General features: G+C 42.7%; 1 protein-coding gene and 1 long non-coding RNA gene across 2 annotated transcripts in view; one reads left to right on the top strand and one right to left on the bottom strand.

The window, feature by feature from the left end:
* The first annotated feature begins 661 nt into the window (after positions 1–661).
* The window catches only part of CLSTN2 (calsyntenin 2), a 650159-nt gene continuing 628405 nt past the window's right edge, over positions 662–22415 (top strand). Inside the window, exon 1 of the mRNA XM_053308474.1 lies at positions 662–1091. Within this exon, the coding sequence (XP_053164449.1) occupies positions 1028–1091 (64 nt within the window). The 5' untranslated portion in view covers positions 662–1027. The remainder of the gene's footprint in view (positions 1092–22415) is intronic.
* Positions 9525–21176, bottom strand: LOC128350333 (uncharacterized). The gene is made up of 3 exons (XR_008319263.1): positions 20390–21176; positions 18982–19131; positions 9525–9665 (listed from the first exon to the last, which is right to left on the bottom strand). It is a non-coding gene; the product is annotated as an uncharacterized LOC128350333 (long non-coding RNA).

Here is a 22415-nt window from a genome sequence, read left to right on the forward strand (position 1 = left end):
GAACAGCAAACTCTCTCTGCATGTGGTTGAGACTGGAGGATAAAGAATCTATTGAAGGTGGATTAGTTTCAATGATCTTCTGCTCTGCACCTGTATCACTTGGAATCAACTCAGCCGCAATGAGGTAATGATTTAATCAGTGTTCACCATTTATCTGTTCAAACAAAGATGCAAGGAAACCAGAAATCAGGCAAACCACACCTACATTGCTATCAATATGTATTATTGTTGTACTGCTTTTCAACAAAAACATTTTCAGGGTGATTTACACAGAAAAAAGAATAACATGGTTATCTGTCCCAAAAGAGTTCTCAGGGACGCTTTGAAGGGTTGGATTAGGGACAGTTGCTCTGCCCCTTCTAAATGTAAGACAATCGTCACTTTGAGAGGTTCCTCCTCACACAGCAGAGATTGCCATGTGTAAGAGATTGCCAAGACTACTGCTACTGTCCGAACCAGCTCCAAGTGTCATGAGTTACGCGTGTGTTATCCAGCTCCAAATCAGTCCTGCTCTTGTTTTCCTGTAGGATGGACATAAGCAGGAGGAGTATGCAACCGCCCTGCTCCATCTCCCGAGAGATTGTGGAGTGGGCTTGGCACGCCGCTGTCTAGGGCAGGATCCCGCCCACGCCTCCGTGGGGGCTTTCCACGCGGTGCCGAAGCAAACAGAAGACGGACCCTCTTTTCCGCGCGCGTCTTCCCTTCCCTCCTCTCCTCCCTCATGAATATTCACGTATCTCCTCCCTGTGACGTTGCAGCAGTCCCGCGGTGAAAGCTGGAGAGCTGCTCCGGTCCTGGCAGTAAAGCCCGTGAATGACTGAGCAGCAGCAGCAAGCATAATAATAGCAGCAGCAGACGCCGCGCCGCGGCTGCTTTTGCTCCTTCTTCCTCGGCCTGGTCTCCCTCTGCTGTTGCCACGAGCCAGAGAGAAAAGCGGTCTGGGGAGCGCAGCCCTCAGCAGGGAGACGCCTGTGGTGGGAAAACATAATAATAAAGCACGTCGTCCTGCTGTCCGGGCGCGGAGAGGATGAGGCAGCGTCGGGAGTGGGCGCTGCTCCTGCTGGGGGTCGGCAGTCTCCTCGCTGCCAAAGGTAAGGGAAGTTTCGGGGTTTGGGGGAAAAATATTTATTTTGGAGCAGGCAAGCCGCGCAGGTGTGAGGGGCGCCGCCGCCGCCTCGTTTGCCGGTAACTCTGAGGGCAAAGGCGGGGTTTGTTGTGTCTGGAGGGGCTTGGTTGGTGTGTCTTCGAGAGGCTCCGGTGCCAAAAAGACGTGTTGTGTGGGGAGTGGCTGTGGGTGGTTTGCATTAATTTTGGAACCGTCTTCCTGCGTCCTCCATTGGGACCGAACAGGTTTTCGGAGTCTCCCTCCACACGGCGGTGTGGGTTGGTGGGCGGAGGAGCAACTCGCGGCGAAGAGGGAGGCAACCAAGGACTTCCTCCGTGTCCAGCCAACCTCGGCGAAATGAGACCTGCGAAAGTTTGAGGCGTCATGAGGGAGTGGGAGAGGGCGAGGGGGAGCGGTCGGAGTTTGCAGGGGGAATTAGGCATGCGTGCTACGCTCCCATCATTGGGTTATTATTTAGTGTCTGGGAAGGTGAAGCATCTCGCGCACACATCTCTCACCGGAGACAGATGCTCTGGCCCTGCCTGTTGGTGGCTTAAACAGATGACTTTGCTGAGCTAAGGGCAGCCCTCTGGCTGCAAATTTACTCGCGAACGAGATGGAAGGAAACGATTAGACTGCCGCGCCGGGGCAAAATGTTTGAGAGACCAGTCTGTTTCGCGTGGGCATTGTTGCAGGACCCTGGACAAGGGGCAAATTTGAAGGGGAATCTATACACCCACCCACTTCTCTGTGCAATTAAGCAGCAGTAACTTGTTGCATCAGTTCTTCTCCTTTTGCATAAGCAAAGTTAAAAAAACTGTGTGCACATGCTGAGTGTCTCTCCAACACATAAAGATGCTGTCTTTTAATTTTATCTCGATTGCCCAAACAGCCGGGGCTCGATTCCAAGCAGACCTAGACACGACAGGTGTTAAGATATTTCATGCACCACAGCGGCAGCCCAAGGTCTGTAGGCACCCCTGAGGTGAGATGCTAAATGCTACTTTGCCCTATCCCCCACCCAAGACATGCCTCATGCCTGCAGCCTTTAAACAGGCGGGCGTGGGGAAGAGACGGACTGCTGGTAGCCCCTGCTCCTCACCGTGTGCCACTTTCACAGTATGCACGACCAGATCCCTGCTGGCAGTCTCCCCTACACTACTGATGCTGGCGGTGGAGGTGGTTCTTGTGGTGGATCCAACCTCCCTCCCTCTTTGGTAGAGGCACAGGGCAAGAAGAAGGCTCTACCAGCAGCCTCCTTTATGCCGTGCAGGGACTTGCACCACAGTCCTTTTCCTTCTAGGAGAGGAATTGGAAGAGAGATGCTCTAGTCTTCACCATCTACATCACCACTTCCCACTTCTCCCTACAGAAGGAAGATGAGAGAGAGGGAACTGATATGGAGGAGCTGCTGCTGCAGCAGCAGCAGTAACAGCTGGTGTGTGGTGCCACATGGAGCATGCCCAAGTTGGGGTACTAAGGGAGGGAGAGGAGGCATGACCTGGCCTGGGGAACAACGGAGGGGAAGGGTAGGTGCCAGAATGGTGGCAATTGTTTCACATTTCCTCCAGGGCCAGCCAAGAGTTCACATAAGCCTTGAAGCCACATGATATCAAAAGCAAGCACTGTTGTCAGGGAAGAATAAACTGGGTAGGATAAGAAATAATAGACTCTTCAGCATTGTTTCTTAACCATAGGGGTCCATCAGATGTTGATGAACTACAACTCCAGGCATACCCCAACTACAATTTATTGTGGCTGGGGATGCTGGGAGTTGTAGTTCAGCAATATTTGGTGGACCTGACCTTAAGAACCACTATAGTGTTAAACTGCTTAGTTAAACTATAGTGTTAAACTACTTAGGTAAACCTAGGTGACTTTCATGAACTCCTGATGAAACACACTATTCAAAGATTTATTTTGAGTTTATGCTTTAGGAAACTTCTTTTAATGCAAGCAGTTTTTTCTGTAGAGAAAATGCAGTTCATCTTGACATCTGTGCGGTTTGCCTTGGCTCTTAACAAATAATTGATTTCCCTTCCTGGCTTTCTTGCATTTCTGCTATGAATCTTACTCAAGGACACCAACTGTTCTGTGCTAAGCAGAAGTGGTGAGAACTTTACTGTGTTTGGCTGCTTTGAAAATATCCTGATTTCTTATAGAGAATACATTGTTAGGTTTTCAGATGGAAAACTTGCATTTCATCATTAATTGTGACACCCAAGAAAGTAAATTAATATCCATTTATTCATAGGAACTTGCAGAATGATGTTTTGAGAACCAGCACCAATATACATAATTTGAGCACAAGGTCTTAAATCAGTTTACTGCTTCTTGGACTTTCTGTTACTGGGTTCAATTTGTTTACAGTATTTAGGAAAAGAGTTTACTGAAATATACTTAACTAGCAGTTGTCTTCTAAAGTAACACTCCATGCATATTCTTTTGGCAAATACATGTGTTTTGTTGTATTTGGGGAGCAATACTGCTTTAAGCTATAAGACTGTTCATTTGAATTCTGTTAAGAATCCCAAATTCTACTTTACCACTGGAGGGCTGCAAAGTTCATTCTTAGACTTGAACAATTTTACATGATGTTTAATGCTTGTCATCCTATAAACATTACAAGAAGATGAGAAATGGATGTCAACAGAAGTACTAAGTCTTCAGTCCTGATATCACATTTAAATATGTTGAATCTCAGCACCTGGCATTTATTCCCTTTTTTCCTGTTGTATGGCTTTTTGTTTCTTTCCATTAGCAGGGAAAACAGATATGCATGAGGATTTCATATTTTGTCATGCTGCTTTATAAGATGAAGATTTGATGAAAAAAGTCACACACAGAGAGAGGGGTGGGTGGGTTGGGGTTGGAAGATACAATGATTCTAAAGCACGCTGGCTATATTCTGCTGATTTCATTATAAATTGCTTCCATGTGAAGTGTTTGGAATGAAGCTGTAAAACTACTTGCCTGGTAGTTTGAAATGGGATGCTCTGGTTTGTTCATAGCTTTGTATATCATTTTGTGTTTCTAGTGAAAGAGGATAGCAAAGCATCCTAGGGCTGGGCTTGCCATATCTGCAACTTTTTTAAAAATGGTGGTGAAAAAAGCAGAAGGTTTGGGATAAAAGGAGAAGATGAAGATAACGGAGTGATTCCTATGTTGGTTCCTTGACTGGCTATTAAAGATAACTGTTCCGTGTATGGGCAACCATATGCCTGTACATGGTCACCATCACAAAGCTGCAAGGAAGAAAATGTAACCTTGATGTTGTTTTTTCTGAGATTGACAGTATATAGGCAACATTGTGGGTTCTAACACAAATATATAGAATGCTCAGTATACATGAAACTTTGTAATGTAAGCTAAAAGATTAATCTCTGCCTCAAGAAGCTTAAAGCTTACATGGCAATAAACTAGAAGATGTCTACAGGCACCTTAAAACATATTAGATGCTTTATAAATAATGGATGATGATGATATTCTTTCATCTTGATGTCCCATAATAAATCTCTACACAAGGCATTTCATTGACATTAGATCTTCTGCTGAACATTTCACAATCTAAAACTGCTATGATAGATATTGCTAGCTGTCACCAGTGTAGGATACTAAGAAACTGGAGAAAGTGTAGTGCATTAGGTCTTGGTAATATGATTTTAAGAAACCTAACATGATGGCTTATTTAGAACTATTTGATTACAAGATACTTCCAAATAAAATAATAATTCCAAATCAAAGAAACATAGAACCTTATTTGGTTAGTGGAATCATGGGATGTGACTGTCAGCAGCACATAAAAAATAATGCAAAGGGCAAGACTTCATGTTTTTGTTTTTTAAAATAATGAACATATGCAGAAAGGTGCTTCCTAGTTTATGCATGAATGTTTGTGTGTTGTAATATGATTATGTCCATTGAGTGTCTCATAGAATGAGGATTCTGGAAAGTGAAGATGCTGTACACCATGGCTTGCATTCAGAAACAAAAGTGTATTGCCTTAGTACTTTATATACAAGGAAGTCATATAGTGACTCTTTTCAAGCCAGGAATGTATGACATTGCACTAAGAATCTTGATCTCCTTTAGCATAGCTTATATATCAGGGAACTTCTAATAGGAATTACTGAATACTAGGAAACACCTGATATCTTAGTCCCTAAAACAGATTACAATATTTTGTATCAGATGCTGGAAAAAACATATACTTATATTTGCTAAATCCTTATTTGAGTTGCTTTAAACTACTGTATGCCTTTGCCCATGCCCTTTTTCTTTAAAGTACATAATACAAGGTCTCTTGGATAGTAACCTCAATTTTGCCTTATTTGCCTCAAAGACATTCTCTCCTGCTTTAAGAGGATTATATTAAGAAAATGGATAAATATAGCGAGCCCAGCAGAGGGGCAATCTGAAATGGCTACCCTTAATGCCAAATGCTATTAATGTTCTGAATAAGAAATGTATTATGGAAATGGATAATGTTTTGTAGTAAACTGACTGGAAGTGTACCTTGTTTCCCCCTTATTGGTCAAATAATTGTCTAAACTGTAAAATATTAATGCAGGTTAAGGTTATAGAACTTTTAGGAAACTATAATCTTTATGATAATGAGAACTGGCCTGGATGAAAATCAACCACTGATCCCCACCCCCACTGCCCCCAGCTAGATTTTGTTGTGTTTGCTTCTGATGAGATTTTTATAGTCTCTCTCTTGTGCAAATTGTTCCTGTTGCAACTTAAGTACACCAGCCTGCTTGGGCCAGAAAGAAAATGAACATGGATGTGTTCAACAATGCTTATCTTTTCCTGCATTAATGGAAATATTTCTTAACCTATACTTTTTGTGATAGTTGCCTCTAAAATATAGTTGAGGCTGATTTCCAGCTGGTTTCACCTAGCAGTTTTGAGATTGTATTGGGAATCTATTGTTTGTGAGCAGATTTAGATATGTAAGGTATATGTGTAGTTCTAACCATGCTGACCGCGCTAACCATGCAAATGGCCAGCACGCATGCGCAGCCGTGTGTTTGCCGGTGTCGTGCAAGGGTAGCTGGGGGAGAGTGCCACCAGTGCATGCAGATAGCTGGGAGGAGTGCTGCCAATTCAGGAATTGGTGAAGGAGCAAGTATGTACCTGCTCTCCTCCATTTTAAAGGTGCTGGGGATGAGTTTCAAATCATGCTATGAATCATGATTTGTGAACATCCCTACTCAGTGGAAGGTCTTCTTCATTTCTCAGATCCCAAGAGTATCACATGATCTCTTGATAGGGACTGGATTTTATAGCTCATCCCATTGAACACTAGGGAGGGTGTAGTGCATAGCAGACTTGTGGGTCAAAATCCTCCACTCAGTATTAGAGATGCATGATTTGGCAAGTGATTTTTTTCACCACAAGAGAGGATGTGTAAAAAAAAAAATTGTCTGGCAACAACTGGGGGTTACTGCGTCTATCTCATGCTTGTCTTATTTGGGCTCCAAGTATTGGGTGGTGTGAATCATTAGTGGCAAGGTACCTCATGTTTCAGGATTAGAAGACAACTCCTAGAAAGTGGGAGACAGGATGTGCTTAAAAAGCACTTACCATGCTTTTCTGGGCTACTTTGTCTCTATCTCTTTCTGTAACATTTCTTCTAGCCTGCGGCATACGGGGTAGAATGATAAGTGTAAACAATAAAACAAAATGTTGGAATGTTATGTAGTTGTATTTATCAACATTTTAATGACAACTGGACAGCTATGAGGCTATACATGCCTCTTATTCAAGTAAGAATAAGTGGGTACACTTTGAATTGAGAAATTAGAACAAATAACCATACTGAGACTGAGCATTTTTTGTTTGCACTGTACTGCTGACGACTCTCTGATTTATTAGCTTAAAAAGCCAGAACTTTTCTTTAAAAAAAAAACAAAAACAAGTCTTATATCTGCTACCCTATAGTACATTTTATTATAATGTTACTGTGATCAAATGCAATCAGGTGCTGGCTGTGCTTTATTTGTTTGTTGACTGAACAAATGTGATGACACCACCAATACAGATCCAGCTGAACATGCTCAGTCCCAGTGTGGCTGCTGGTTGGTATCCTAATTTCTCCATTTCAGCACTTTTACCTGATTATTTACCTCATCCTTTAACTGACAAAGCTTTCAAAGCAGCTTAAAAATATCAGTAGAAGTAGCAAGTCATTAAGATGACTTCTCTTTTTTGATTTGATGGTTGCTTCTTTACTTACTGCCCCTCACAGAACAAGTGTGTGGTTCTACTTGTAGAAGAGCAGCAGCAGGTGAGATAATGTTTTGCCTTGCTGCCTTCAGTGTATCATGTGAAAATGCCTTTAGGATGTGAAGCTGCACTTAGCTGATCTCAAACACCTGAATAGAATTAGGAATTGTAATATACTTAACCTTTTTTTTGAGGGGGGGGGGAACCTTCAGAGAGCACAAAGTTCCTAGTTGTTATCCTTCATCAGTCACACCTGTGTTGCAATAATTATAGCAGCATATTATAAGGCAATGCAGTTGGCGCACACTTACATGTTACCTTGTTTATTTGAGAGGTTATTGGACGATTTGAGAGCAGATTTAAGATTATGTCACTTTCCCTGCATTATTTATTTATTTATTTAGCAAATTTATTGACCACCTGACTTCCTTAGACTTGAGGTGGCTTACATAAATTAAAACAACAATGAATACAAAAGAAGAAGTGGGGGGAAAAGAAAAGGAAAAAAGAAAAAGACGCCCCCCCACACTTTAAAGATTGAAAGTTTGGCAAAATAAATAGGTTTTCAGGAGTTTCTTAAAGGACAGAAGAGAAGGGGCATTACAAATTTCAGGAAGCGGAGTGTTCCATAAGGATTAAGTATTAAGATAATTTATTTGGAATAATTTATAAAGTCAGTGAATATACTTTGCATAGCATATTATACTTGTGTGAACATTGTCCTTTGCAAACCCAGGCCCAAATAATGACAGGACACACGTAGTTGGAAAAAACTAGGGCCACTTTATTGAATATTTATTGAAACCTGCAACAAAGAATCTTAACTAAAGTGCAGGTGTCCCTTATGTCGGTCAGTCTCATAGGATGTATGCCCACAGGGGGGTGAAGGGCTGGGCTTTGATTTGGCTCGGTACCTAGTCCGAACCTTTTCTCTACTACGAGGTCACCTCTGTCGAGGGGATGCATGCCAGCCCACCTCAGTCCAGGTTGCGAAGCACTGAGCGATGTTCGCTGGCATGCATCAGAGTGGGAACAGATCCAGCCTGAGAGTTGTGAGATCACCAAATGGCCCCCCAGTCCAACATCAATGTAAATTAACCTATTCTGACCTGCACTCATCTGCAAAGTGACCAATTAACCCCAGGGACTGCCTTAACAAAATCAGTGAGAAGTAGGCACAAAAAGGCCCCAATATTAGCCAATTGAATTAACCAAACAATTCCTACTTGGCCCCAATGGCGACCAGAATATCCCTCACTGAGTCCAGGGATTCCTTTCAGCAACTGAAAGACAGAGCAATGGAGCCAACTGCATATTCAGCAGCTCCTTGCATGTGATTGGTCTGCCAGTGTCATGTGCTGTGGGACTAAAATGGCAGCCTGCATGCCCATCTCTCAGACCAGGCCCACAACTCCACCCCCCCTTATCCCATATCCCTGCTAACACAGTGAAAGGGGCAGGGAGTGGCTTTTTTTATAAGTAATGTGAGAATCTTGCAGGGGAAGCTGCAAACAATGGCTCTAATTCCTTTCTCTATTTGCTCTTTGAAAAGAAGGGTGAAAGAGGAAGGGATGCACAAAGGGCAAGTAACAAAATGGGAGGAGAGAATGAGCAAAGGGCTGGTTCTGTGAAGGGAGTAGAATCACTAATCTCTAGGCTATTCAGGAAAAGATAATCAAATGGTGAATATACATTTGTGTGGGCTGATAACCTTTAATACCTGAGCACAGAGACCCTAACCTTTCTCATGTGTTTACAGCCATAAAACAGATAAGGAAACTTCTGTTACTCAAATGGCTTCTTAACAGAAATGGAGATATCTCTTTTGTGGGAGAAATGCTGTATGTGCTTTAATATTCAGGTTTCTTGTATGCTACCTGCCCCTACAAAATATTGTATTTTGATTGAGGGTTCCAAACTATTCTTGCACATCTGTTTTTCTTTGGTAATGAGAGAGGGACCCAGCCCAAGTAAACATGAGAAGAAGTGTATTCAGGGTAGTACTGTATGATAGTACTATCTGGTCTGTATTTGTGTTACCTAAAACGTTATGGCTATACAGTGGTAGAGTGGGGGAAACAGTGATAAGAAAAGAAGTAGGGTTTTCAAGGGGAAAAAACAACCAATTTCTCTTTTCAATCTGTTTATTATTTCCATTCATTTTCAGTAGGGATTTGTGTGAGAGAGGAGGCAGGGGAGAGGACAGAGAGATCTATACAAGAGGAGTGAGTTTGGATTGAGTCAGCTGGCTGGGGTGGATCTGCAAACTACCGTGGTGGAGGCAAGCAGGTATACCCATGTTGTAGTAAAGAAGGTAGGTGGAACAAACCTGCAAGAACAAGAAGTGGGTCAGACTTGTGAACTAGTGGACCGATAACTACTACCATGCAGAGGCCAAGTGCGCAGGCGCGTGGGTTCCATAATGGCCACCGCGCCGCCGGGTGAAGGCCGAAAACCAGCTGAAGAGCGGCCAAACTGGCTGAGGGGGACATGAGGAAGGCTGGATGGGGGAGGGGGAACCTCTGTGGACCCCCCCAATTGCCTTCAGGAACTCCCCCCAATTTTTTTAAAAACTAAACTAAACTAAAATGCTCTGCAACATGCCCCCTGGACCTAACTGAACCAGGGTGGGGTTCGAGGGGGTCCCGGACCGAACTGGCCTGGTTGGGTTGGAGGCCAGTCTGGCTTCGAACCGAACTGGACCAGCCGGGTCCATGCACATCCCTAGTGCACAGCTAACTGATGTCACACTTCAAAGTGAAACCAAGTTGGTGTGTTGCTAAACAGTTATAAGCAGTAAGAGGCAGGTTGAATGTCCAGGCTGAGGAGGGACTTGGAGAGGCAGAGGAGCAAGCTTATGGTGACAGCCAGCCATGCAGCAGCAGTCAAAGGAGGATGACTTAGATGCTGATGAGGCAAAAGAAAGGAACAGATTAAGAAGCAATTTCTGACATGCACAAAACAGACCCCCATTTTATAGCAAATCAAAAGCAGGTGCATAGATAGAGCCTACTAGCTAACTGATATAGAGCTACAAAGGGCACAGATCAGAAAGCAGTAAGGTCGTTCACTTAATCAAAAGTGCTGGGGGGTGGGGAGGGTCAGCAGCGAGGCAGATGCCTCCCTGCCTCCCTGCATGCAGTCAAAATTAGTTCAAAACCTCTGCAACACATGAGCCATGCTGCAGCGAATGGCAGAGCAGGGAGCAGAAGGAGGAGGTCCTTCAGCTTCCCTCAGTGTACCACACCAGGAGCTTGGTGCACTGAGGGATTACCCCTTAGTTGGGTTATCTTGCTGCCCAGCTGTGTGTGTGCTTGGGCTGCTTGCAGCCTGCATGCACATACACACTTGTGCCTTCTGCCTAGCTAATAGCTTGATGTAAAGCCTGGGCTACCTGGCGGGACAGACCCAGGATTGGCCTCAATCCTGGCACTTCACACAGGCAGTCCGACCCCGGTTGGGCTGTGCAAGCCCAGGTAGGGCTGCTTGTGTGAATAGCCTTAGTGTCTGTGTCCAGGCTAAGGGTGGACTGGCATGATAGTGGAAGAAATGAGCAGGGTGGACAGAGTACCCATTCCTCTTGTAAATGTTTTGACCTCTTTTACCCCATTTTGCTTTCAGCTCTCTATATAGAAGGCACGGTTTTGACTGATATACAACAACAAATATTTATATACCGCTTTTCAACAAACATTTCCAAAGTGGTTTACATAGAGAAATAACAAACAAACAAGATGGATCCCTGCCCCCAAAGGGTTCATAATCTAAAAAGAAACACGAGATAGATACCAGCAACAGTCACTGGAGGTACTGTGCTGGGGATGGATCGGGGAAGTTACTCTCCCCCTGCTAAATAAAGAGAATCACCACATTAAAAAGGTGCCTCTTTGCCCAGTTGTCAGAGGTTAACTGGGCAATATAGTGAGGCTATAGTAATATAGTGAGTGAGGCTAACATTGTGATCCCTCTGTTACATGCAAAAATTCCCAAGGCAGGGAGGAGAGATGGCTGATTGGCTTCTGATAGGCTGTCATTTTGACCCTTTTGCCCCACTGAGAGACAGAGAAAGAGGCATAGATGTGGGTTTTCTGGAAAACTTTGGATTGGAATTTTCCCCCCTAAAAAATTGCTGGTGCAATTTTTCATCATTTGCATAAAATCTGCACTGTTTTCTCAAAACTTTTTACTATACAGGTTTTCTTTATGCCCTAAATAGTTTGTGATCTGATTTGATCTACTCATACATAAAAAAAACCAAACGCCTCCACCATATTAACTTTCCCTCAGTGTAAGTTTTTCCAAGTAGCAATTTTAGAAATGGAAAATCTTCCAAGTATAAAAAGAATGGGAAAAATTTCCATTCCACATCTTTGGAAGGCGGGAGAAAAGATAGGCTGTAATATGAGAGGGAGTCAGGTTTTTTGTGAACATTTTATTAGCCAGAATTGCCCTTTCAGTGTAGGTGTGGTGGCGCTGACACCATCTGATAGGGCAGGTTGGCAAATCCTAAAACTAAAGGTTCACTTTTAAAATACCAGCTGCTCAGCCAGATGTGTTTGGAAGCATGTGGTGTCCTCATGTCCTGTGTGCCATCAAGAAAACCCGTTAAGTAAAACACAGTGGTTAGAGGGCTGAGCACAGTGACTTCTGGGCCAGATCTACATCTTGTGTACCTAGTAAGTCAGGGGATTCATATCCCATATTTTAGTGGGCTGAGCTAGGTAGTGTACCATGGTTGTCCCTGCACGATATTCTAGTTTGATGAGGGCTCTGTTGCCAGCTGACACCTAAATAGCTTCTGCCTAGATGGCCTGCCTTGCTTTGGTCCATCATGGTGTAGTACATTCCTTTGTTTAAATTTTTTCTATTCTACTTCTGTTTAAAATATTTCTACTTCTTAAAGTGGAATTCTTCTGATAAGCGTGTGCACAGGGCAGGGGGTGCACATGATTCTGAGGCTTAGAGACATCATTCAAAATTAAGATTTAACCATAGTTCTATATGTTGTCTGAAGTGGCCCAGTGGCTACAAGCCATGGTGAAGATGTACACATGCAAACACCTTCATTCAGATCACTGACGTGTGTTAAATACATGTTTGTGACATGTTACAATATTATTAGTTCAGGCTGAAAGAGTAATAAGTGAAGTGGCTCCTAGCAAGTACTGTATGCTGATTTTACAGTAACAGTTCCTGGATCTACTGAAAACAAGAAACTTGGAAAATGTGTTGAGTGATATGGCAACTCCTAGTATAGTGCATTAGGACTGTACAATAGACTTTAGTTACTAATGAAATGGTAGCTTCAAAAATATAGATAGGCAGAACAAGTTAAGATGGCTTGCAGAAAAGGTTGATTTACTGTCCTCTCCTGAGCTTTTCAAAAATACTGCCAGAGTTAAATATAGGGCAGAAGGCAGTGATATTTATGAGGCAGCTGAATAGCAATCTTATTTAGAGTAAGGCTTTTAAAGAAGATAGAGTTAACATATCCTAGCAACTGAAATTGAATAGTGACATATCTACCACTGTTATCCATCCAAGAAAAAAGAAATAAATTTTAAAGGTCTTTGTTAACGTCACCTAGTTTATTTTCTTTGTCAACTAAAATGTGAAAGATACTCTAAACTAGCCTGACACATGCTGTGCTCTTTATGGAGGTCTTATTGTCTAAATCGCCCATAAATGCTACTGAAGATAAACCTTCATACTCGGTCTGCTTTAGTTTAAAAAGGAGTGTGTGGCACGATGCCTGTGTCTCTCCCCCACTTTAACTTAAAACAACCAACAAAGTTGGTGCATAAAGAATTGCGTCTTAATGCTATGAACCTTATGCTGTGAATAGGAGTTATTCAAATAAACTAAGAAAGGATGGCACAATATGTGAAATGTGTGCTTCATACATCTCGTCCTGCATCCTTTTATAGTGTGTTTAAATTAAGATTTTTCTGTCCCAGTTTGAAAAGAACAGGTGTGTGGCTTTTATATTATTATTTTAAAAAGCAAGGATTAGTGTGCAGTTGCTCAGTAGCTCTACTGTTTTTAGAAAAGTGACCTTTACCCTGAAAATTATTTACAGTCCCTGAGAAAACTGAACACAGAATTGGTTCACAGCTTCTGCTAGGCATGGAAGCCATGATCTTATTTTGAATCTAACATTGAAAAATCTTGGGTTAGACTGCTCAGAAAAAGGATTCCAGATGCTTTTAATCTATAAGTTGGATACAAACTACATCAAATATAAGATCTCTTGGTCGTGTATTTTATATAAATATAAAATCCTTTTGCATTTCTCGAGAGAAATTTGGGGCATATATAAGATTTTTTTAAAAACAGCATAACTTTGAACTGTGTGTTCTCAAACACTGAACATTTAATATGTGGTCATTAGAAATTTAAATAGCAATAGCTATTTTGCATGTTGTCAGAAAGTGAAAGAGAAATAATTTGTGTAATGAATTTTACAACTGGCAATTCTTTTGAGAAAAAAAAACTATGTGGGTTTTCACTCAGTCTCACTGCATATAGCATTGCCAATGAGACCAATACAGGCAGCTCCATAAAAACCATGTCCCATTAATAACAAAAAATAGCTTTAATAGTTGGAAACATACCAGCGGGGATTTGAACCAGCAACCTCTTGCTCACTAGGCAAGTTATTTGCCCACTGCACCCTCTTACCAACCTAATAATACATAACTCCTCCTTCAAATGTTTTTCCTCCCCATCCCAGGAAAAAAAAAAGCTGAGGTGTTGCTCCTCAAGCTTCCCCTCTGTCTGCACCCCTGAACAGATGTTAGTGACTTGGAACATGCCAAGTTTCCCCACCCTGCAATTGCAGCTGTTCTGTGAGAAGATCAGCAAAGGTCCCTTGGTCCAGACATTCCTGACAATGGAAGACCTGTGAGTGCCTCCTGCATAGCCACCCAGATATCCCTTTCTCCTGCTTAAGTATTTCTATACTGCCTCCAGGGGTGTAGCTATAACTGATGACTATAACTACACTCCAGGGGTGTAGCTATAACTCCTAATGGCCCCCAGCTCCACCCCTCCTTATTTTCATCATTATCTCCCTCACTCCCAGGGGCCGCCAGGGAGAGGAGAGAACATGAGCCCCCTCTACCCTAGCCACGCCCCTGACCTCCTCTCTAACAAAAAGAAACCCAGGGTGACTGACTTACGTAAGAAACATAATAAAGGAAAACAGCAATTAAAATCAGCTGCTAGAAACCTTGAAAGGCTAGGGAGAGATTTTTAATTTTTTAAAAAATCCTTCACCTGATATTGAAAAGATAGTAGCCACCATATGAGCATCTCTTGGGAAGGATTTTCATAGATGGGAGACTGCAATAGATGAGCTTTTCTCTGTGATGCTAACAAAATCTCTGATGGCATTGTACCCATAGCTTAGCTTTCAGAGTGCCTCTTAATGTATGACAGGCTGATCAAGGTTGACTCAGCCTTCCATCCTTCCGAGGTCGGTAAAATGAGTACCCAGAATGTTGGGGGCAATATGCTTAATCATTGTAAACCGCTTAGAGAGCTTCCAGCTATAGAGCGGTATATAAATGTAAGTGCTATTGCTATTGCTATTGATGTGGGAGCACTGTTACTTCAAGTCCCACTTTCTCTTGTTTCTGGCCAGAATCCTGGCTAGGGAAGACATTGGATGGATATGCAGGAGGCATGTGTAGCTTCCTATAGTAAGGAACAGCCAGGATTTTGTGGCAACCCAGCTAGAGTGTTTCTAGGAGAAAAGACAGCTCTGTTGAGAGCAATATATTGAACAACCTCACAAGCACAGCTACGTCTCTGAGGTGATGAACTCTGCCCTTAGGTTTGTTCAGCTGCTGTTCAATGCCAAGTTTTACATTTTAATAGAGGATGTATCCAAGATTTTGTGCAACAAGCTAAGAATTAGCAGCAGTTGTACTTTATAACTTTAAAAACATAAAGGAAGGTGTAGACTACTTCATAAAAATCCACTAAGATGGATGTTGATTGAAACACATAAATCAAGAGTTTGTTACTGTTTTCATAAATAATCAGTCATAGATCCTTCAACAGGATTAAAGGAACAGTGAAAAGCCCTAAAGTTTTGAATGACAAAAACATGACCTTGCTTACAGTAGACGAGTATATCTGTGTTTATTTTGTTTATCATTTAAAAGGATACATTGTGACCAGATGGTTAATACAATTTTCACAAGAACTTCTGTAGACCAGAAAAGGGCAAACTTATGTGAGTGAATTCAAACCAGCAGGATCTGATGAAATTCACTCCAGGGTGCTCCATTTCAAAACAACTGAATATTCTGTCTGAGAAGTCATGGATAACAAATGATATCCTAGATGGCTATAGATAAAAACTAGGTTTTCTGTTGTGTATGGAAATAAAAAAAGAGCATCCAGGATAATTTGGTTTACTTCTAACATTTTGTTTACATAAATGCTTGAGTCAATTTGTAAACACCCAGAATATATAAATGGTAAACCAAGGTACACTTATATTAAATCAAAATTATGTTAAATCAAAATTAAATCACACGTCAGTTAAATCAAAATTTCTTCTTAGTAACAATTCAAGCAGTGCACAACCAGGAAGGCATCTCAAAGATATATTTGGCCCATGTGTGCCATGCATATTGAAGAAGATCTAGAACTTCTGAATGAGTTCTTTGCATCTGTTTTTATGGTGGAGGATGCTGACCATATATCTGCTCCAGAACTGAGCTTCTCAGGCTTGAAGGCAATGAGAGTGGATGTCCTGAACAGTCTTGGAAAACTAAAAATTAATGAATTGCCAGGGCTAGATGGTATCCACCCAAGAGTTCTGAAGGAACACAAATGTGAAATTGCTGATTTCCTAGCAAAAATATGTAACTTGTCCCTACAATCAGGATCTGTACCAGAGGACTGGAACGTAACTAATGTAACTCCGATTTTGAAAAAGGGACCCGGGGGGATCTGGGAAACTACAGGCCAGTTAGCTTAACTTCTGTGCTGGGTAAATTGATGGAAAGCATACTTAAGGACAAAATTGTTAAACATACAGAAGAACAGCCTTTGTTGAAGAAGAACCAGCATGGCTTGTGTAAGGACAAGTCTCTCCTCACAAAACGTTTGGAGTTATTGGAGAGTGTCATGTGGACAGGCGCAGCTCATGAACTCTCCTCTGGGGCGGGGGGCGGCTTCTGTAAGGTAAACAGAGCCGGTGCTCCATGCCGCCCAGCAGCCCCCACAGTGGGGAATCGCCTCCGCCATTCACCTGGCTGCTGGTGGGGGTTCACCTTAGCGGGAGCCAGGTGAGTGGCGGAGGCGATTCCCTGCTGCAGGGGCTGCTGGGTGGCATGGAGCACTGGCTCCGTTTACCTTACAGAAGCCGCCTCCCCCCCCCGAAGGAGAGTTCACGAGCCGCGCCTGCATGTGGATAAAGATGATCCACTTGACATGGTATACTTGGACTTCCAAAAGCTTTTGACAGTGTTCTCCACCAAAAGCTCTTGAGCAGCGTTATCTCTGAGTTTTTTTCATCTATGTGGGGAATGAGTTTTGTTCTGGGCAGCAGTATCAAGACACTGTGTGCACATGCATTCAGAGTGGGAGCTTCCTGATTAAACTGGAGCAGGTTCTAAAATTAACTGAGCGGATATCAAAAAACATGTGAGTGCGTGCACACACCTTGGAATGCTGTCTGAGTAAACGTAATAGTCATGGGAAATGGGGGCAGGTTCATGTGTGGATTGGTAACTGGTTGAAAGAGAGTAAACAAAGGGTAGGATGAATGGACAGTTTTCACAATGGAGGGAAGTAAGAAGTGGGGTCCCTCAGGGATCTGCACTGGCACCAGTGCTCTTTGTTCATAAATGATATAGAAGTTGGGGTAATAATAATAATAATAATAATTTATTATTAATAATTAATAACAAAAACAGAAGGAATAGAACTGCCCAATGGAAGCAAGATCAAGAACCTGGAAGAGAAAGAACGTTACAAATACTTGGGCATTCTCCAGGCTGATAACATCGCACACACTGAAGTGAAAAGAAAAATTGGAAGTGAATACATCAGGAGAGTTAGAAAAATCCTCAAGTCCAAACTCAATGGTGGGAACACCATACAAGCCATAAACACCTGGGCTATACCTGTTATCAGATACACTGCAGGAATAATAGACTCGACCCAGGCAGAGCTAGAGACGCTGGATCGTAAGACCAGGAAAATCATGACCATCAATCATGCTCTGCACCCCTGCAGTGATGTAGATAGGCTCTCCCTCCCTCGCAGCTCAAGTGGAAGAGGAATGCTGCAAGTCCATCAAACAGTAGAGGAGGAGAAAAGAGGCCTTGAAGAATATATCAAGGACAGTGAAGAAGATGCACTTCAAATGGTCAAGAACGCGAAACTATTCAACACCAATGAAACAAAGCAGGCCTACAAGAAAGAACAAGTCAAGAACCGAGCAGAAAAATGGAGAAATAAGCCCCTGCATGGTCAATATTTGCACAATATAAGTGGAAAATCAGACATCACCAAGACCTGGCAATGGCTTAAGAATGGCAACTTGAAGAAAGAAACAGAAAGTTTAATACTGGCTGCACAAGAACAGGCACTAAGAACAAATGCATTAAGAGCAAAAGTAGAAAAATCCACAACAAACAGCAAGTGCCGCCTTTGTAAAGAAGCAGATGAAACAGTGGACCACCTGATCAGCTGTTGTAAGAAGATCGCACAGATTGACTACAAACAAAGGGATGACAAGGTAGCAGGGATGATACACTGGAACATCTGCAAAAAATACAAGCTACCTGTAGCCAAGAATTGGTGGGACCATAAAATTGAAAAAGTTGAAGAAAATGAAGATGTAAAAATATTATGGGACTTTTGATTACAAACAGACAAACATCTGCCACACAATACACCAGATAGAACTGTAGTCGAGAAGAAAGAAAAACAAGTTAAAATAATTGACATAGCAATACCAGGGGATAGCAGAATAGAAGAAAAAGAAATAGAAAAAATCACCAAATACAACGATCTACAAATTGAAATTGAAAGGCTGTGGCAGAAAAAAACCAAAACAATCCCAGTGGTAATTGGCGCCCTAGGTGCAGTTCCAAAAGACCTTGAAGAGCACCTCAACACCATCGGGGCCACAGAAATCACCATCAGCCAATTACAAAAAGCAGCTTTACTGGGAACAGCCTATATTCTGCGACGATATCTATAACCATTGACAATAAAATTCTGGCATCCCAGGTCCTTGTGAAGGACTCGATGTCTGGATAAAACAAACCAGTCAATAACACCTGTCTGACTGTGTAAACAAGAAATAATAATAATAATAATAATTCAATTTCTATACCACCCTTCCAAAAATGGCTCAGGGTGGTAAGTAGCAAAGTGGCCAAATTTGCACATGACACTAAATTATTTAGGGTAGTGAAATCCAAAACAGATTGTGAGGAGCTCCAAAAGGATCCCTCCAAAACTGGGAGGGTGAGCAACAAAATGGCAAATGCAGTTTTAAAATCAAAGTATGCTGTTATCTACTGAATATTTTATTGCACACACATTTATGGACATGCTGAAACCCTCTAACAAACTGGGAATGACTTTCTTTTGCAGAACCTATGTTGACTTACTCCAGCATGATTTGTTTGCTCTCAGTCTCTCACGTTTGTGCCCAACAATTCTTCCACTTCCTTAAAGCAGACTATATTTTCTGGATATTGTTTTGGCAATCATTCTGGACAAGTAGCTTATTTCCATTGAGACAGACTTCATGCTTTCTGCTGCAAAGCAAAATCATAATCAGGAGGTCATACAAAGCCAGAATATGTTGCTCAACCAATTTCCTAATGCCTGTGTGTGGTCTACTTGATGTTTATATCTGTAGCACATATATGGTACAAGATTTAAATGGATATACTTAATTCTCCTTAATCTGTTTGCTTTGGTAAAGCAGAAATTGTGAAAGATCACTGAAAAAGTAGGTGTTAAATTACTATTTTCTCAGTGTACTGTAGGAGTGCTGAATGCAACAGTCGGCTATAATTTTGGAATGGTGCTGTAGTTCAGTGGAAAAAGCATTGGCATGCTTGCATGCAGAAGATATTAGGTTCAATGCCTTGCATCTCCAGATAGGGCTGGGAAATACTCCTGCCGGAAAGCTTGGAGAGTTGCCGCCAATCAGTATAGATGATACTGAGCTAGACAAACTAATGGTATAAGGCAGCTTCCTATGTAATTTCCTTGTCCTAAAGGTTTTTTCCTAAGATGTGAATATTGCAGCTGGTATTACCTAATGGCGCAGCGGGGACGTAATTTGCCTAGGGAGCAAGAGGTTGCTTGTTCGAATCACCACTGGTATGTTTCCCAGACTATGGGAAATACTTATATTGGGCAGCAGTGATATAGGAAGATGCTGAAAGTCATCATCTCATACTGCACAGGAGGCAATAGTAAACCCCTCCTGTATTCTACCAAAGAAAACCACATGGCTCTGTGGTCACCAGGAGTCAACACCGACTCGATGGCACCACTTTACCTTTACCTTTATACTCATCCTATGTTGGTTACTATTTTCTGTTTTGTGATCTCATTGTCTAAGAGCAGACAAGAAAGTCTTTGAAAGTAAACAAACAAGCCCAAACTCAATTTGTAAAGACTGTGTCACCCCAGCAACACATTTAGTAGTTCCTGTGTGGGTACTGATGGTGGTGACTTTGAAAACTCACTTATGCTGTATGTTCTTTCATATTATGCTGCACACTTGTAGCAGAGAATAATCATTTAGACTTTTCTGACATGATTTAAATAAATATACAGATAAAATAATGATTAATATTAAATAGTGCCCTGGCACAAAATGCAGCCATGCAAGTAGCAAATAGAAATTATATGCATTTTTAAATGGCACAGGATTGAAGATATGTTAAAATAGCTTTCTTTCTGTTTACGTGCCATTTCCCCCTCTGTGCAAACTATATACCACTCATATTTAAGAAGCTATTTTGCCTATTACCATTATTCACATTGATAAGAGCTTACTCAGAAGGGTCATGATCTGCTGTCCCCTACAGAATCGAGATAAGCGCCTCTGTTCAGCATGGTGCAGATGTTTCATCCCTCTAAAAGGACTTGAGCTGGTCTGTGCTGACTTATTGAACCCTTAAGCCTATGAGAAATTGTGCAGTTACAACTATTGCATGTCCTTGGTTAGGGACAGAAAAAGAGCAATAATTGGTACTACCTGAACCAGTTAACGAACCACTTGCTGTATCCTAATATAGGAACGCAATTTTGGTTAGTCAAACAGTAAAATGCAGCTGACAAACTTTGCACTAAGAAAGGACCTGATTTTGAAAAAGGAGGGGAAAAAACCTTTGCTAAAATATTAAATAGGTTAAATCAATTAAAATCACCTCACTTGTCCATTTCTTTTGTGGGTTGGGTAATACATAGTTGCACCCATCATGCCCTACAACCACCCAACCCACTTTGGTGTCCCTAGGAGCCACGCATGGGGAAAATGGGGTGTTTCAAGTTCCTCATTGTTCTCTATGGCCGGAACAGTTCTCTAATGCAGTTTGCAATGCATTTGCAACCCAGCATATAAAAACTCAGAAGCATATAGTAAAAGTTATCTGCCCCTCTCAACACAGAACACACATTTTCAAACACAGCCCAGAAACGGCCACAAAAAATCCAACAAACCACTTATCCAGAATCCATTGCCAACCACAGTGCCACACTGCAGTAACATCATTGACATAAGTTGTTCTCTTACACATAATTATTGTAACTTGCAACAGCTGCCACAGCATCACCCTTACTTATCAGCAAGCATAGCCGTATGCTCAACTAGAGTAACATCAGCTACATCTTAAGGCTCTACACACAATCATTGAGGCTATTCACACGATTGTAGACAATTGGGCTAGCCTTAAGTCGCCCGGTGCTTAATCCGGGTGTGCGGAGCAAGCGCTCTGCAAACCCGGTTTAAGCAATCATGAGTTGCTGCAGCACAGCTTCATGCTGCAGCAACTCACGAGGAGAACCCCAGGGGGAGGCAAAAAGCTGCCTCCCAGCTCCGGGGGTCTCTCCAGCATGCCCTGCATGTTCGTGCAGGGTATGCTGGAGCTTCCAGGGGCTGATTGGCCCCCACTTCCCCCAGCATCTGCTGGCTCTGTAACGGAGCCGGTAGTCGTGTGGGTGGCTGCTTCGGGCACCCTGAGCAGAATGACTGCTTGTGTGCGGGGAGAGTGGGATCAGCCTGCTCTCCCTGCTCACCTTTCCCAGGTGATCGTGAGACCCACCTTAGTGTGTGGAGCCGAAGGGGGTTCAGCGGGGAGAGTGGGCTTGACCCACTCTCCCCACAGACAATCACTCATCCCTCCTTGGGTGGGCAGATCACCCACCCAGATGAGTGGCTGCTTGGCTCTGGTGTTCCTGTGTCCCGTCCGGCAGCTCTGGGGGTTGGGTGAAGGGAAGCACCGCGTGAGTGCATTGTTCGTTCTTCGGATCCCCCCTCTTCTCTCGCCCTTAGTGTGCCTGCCGCAGCTGCTCACAGACACAGCAGACACAAGATTGTTAGAATGAGGTTAATGCTGTGCTTGCTCCATTAACCTCATTTAAGGGGGAGGGTATTTATGTGGGCTAGCTGCTGTGGAGCCACTGGGCTTGCCTGCGAGCCTGGTGGTTCTCACGAGTGAGCAAAAATGGGCTGAGCTCCTTTAGCCCGGTTTTGCTTGCTCATGAGAATTGCCTCTTTGACAGAATACACCTTGTAATGCAGACTGCAGAGCAGTGCAGACTAGAGCAGTGAGTGAAGAAGGCCAGACGTGGAGCTTATCACCGCAATCACCAATAAATATTACAGAGAGAGAGAGAGATAGCTGCCACAGTCAGAGAGCTGCCACTGCCCATTTCTCGTCACAGTACTATCTCACAAACAAACCAAACAGATCTCAATTCAAGGAAGGTGGGCACCCATGTTCTGCCTTTGTCAATCTGAGTTCTAGCAAAACAACCAGATATAGCATAAACAGCACAGCATATTATACTTGGTGCTGAG

This window comes from Hemicordylus capensis, chromosome 3 (genome assembly GCF_027244095.1).
Source record: "Hemicordylus capensis ecotype Gifberg chromosome 3, rHemCap1.1.pri, whole genome shotgun sequence".
NCBI lineage: Eukaryota > Metazoa > Chordata > Lepidosauria > Squamata > Cordylidae > Hemicordylus > Hemicordylus capensis.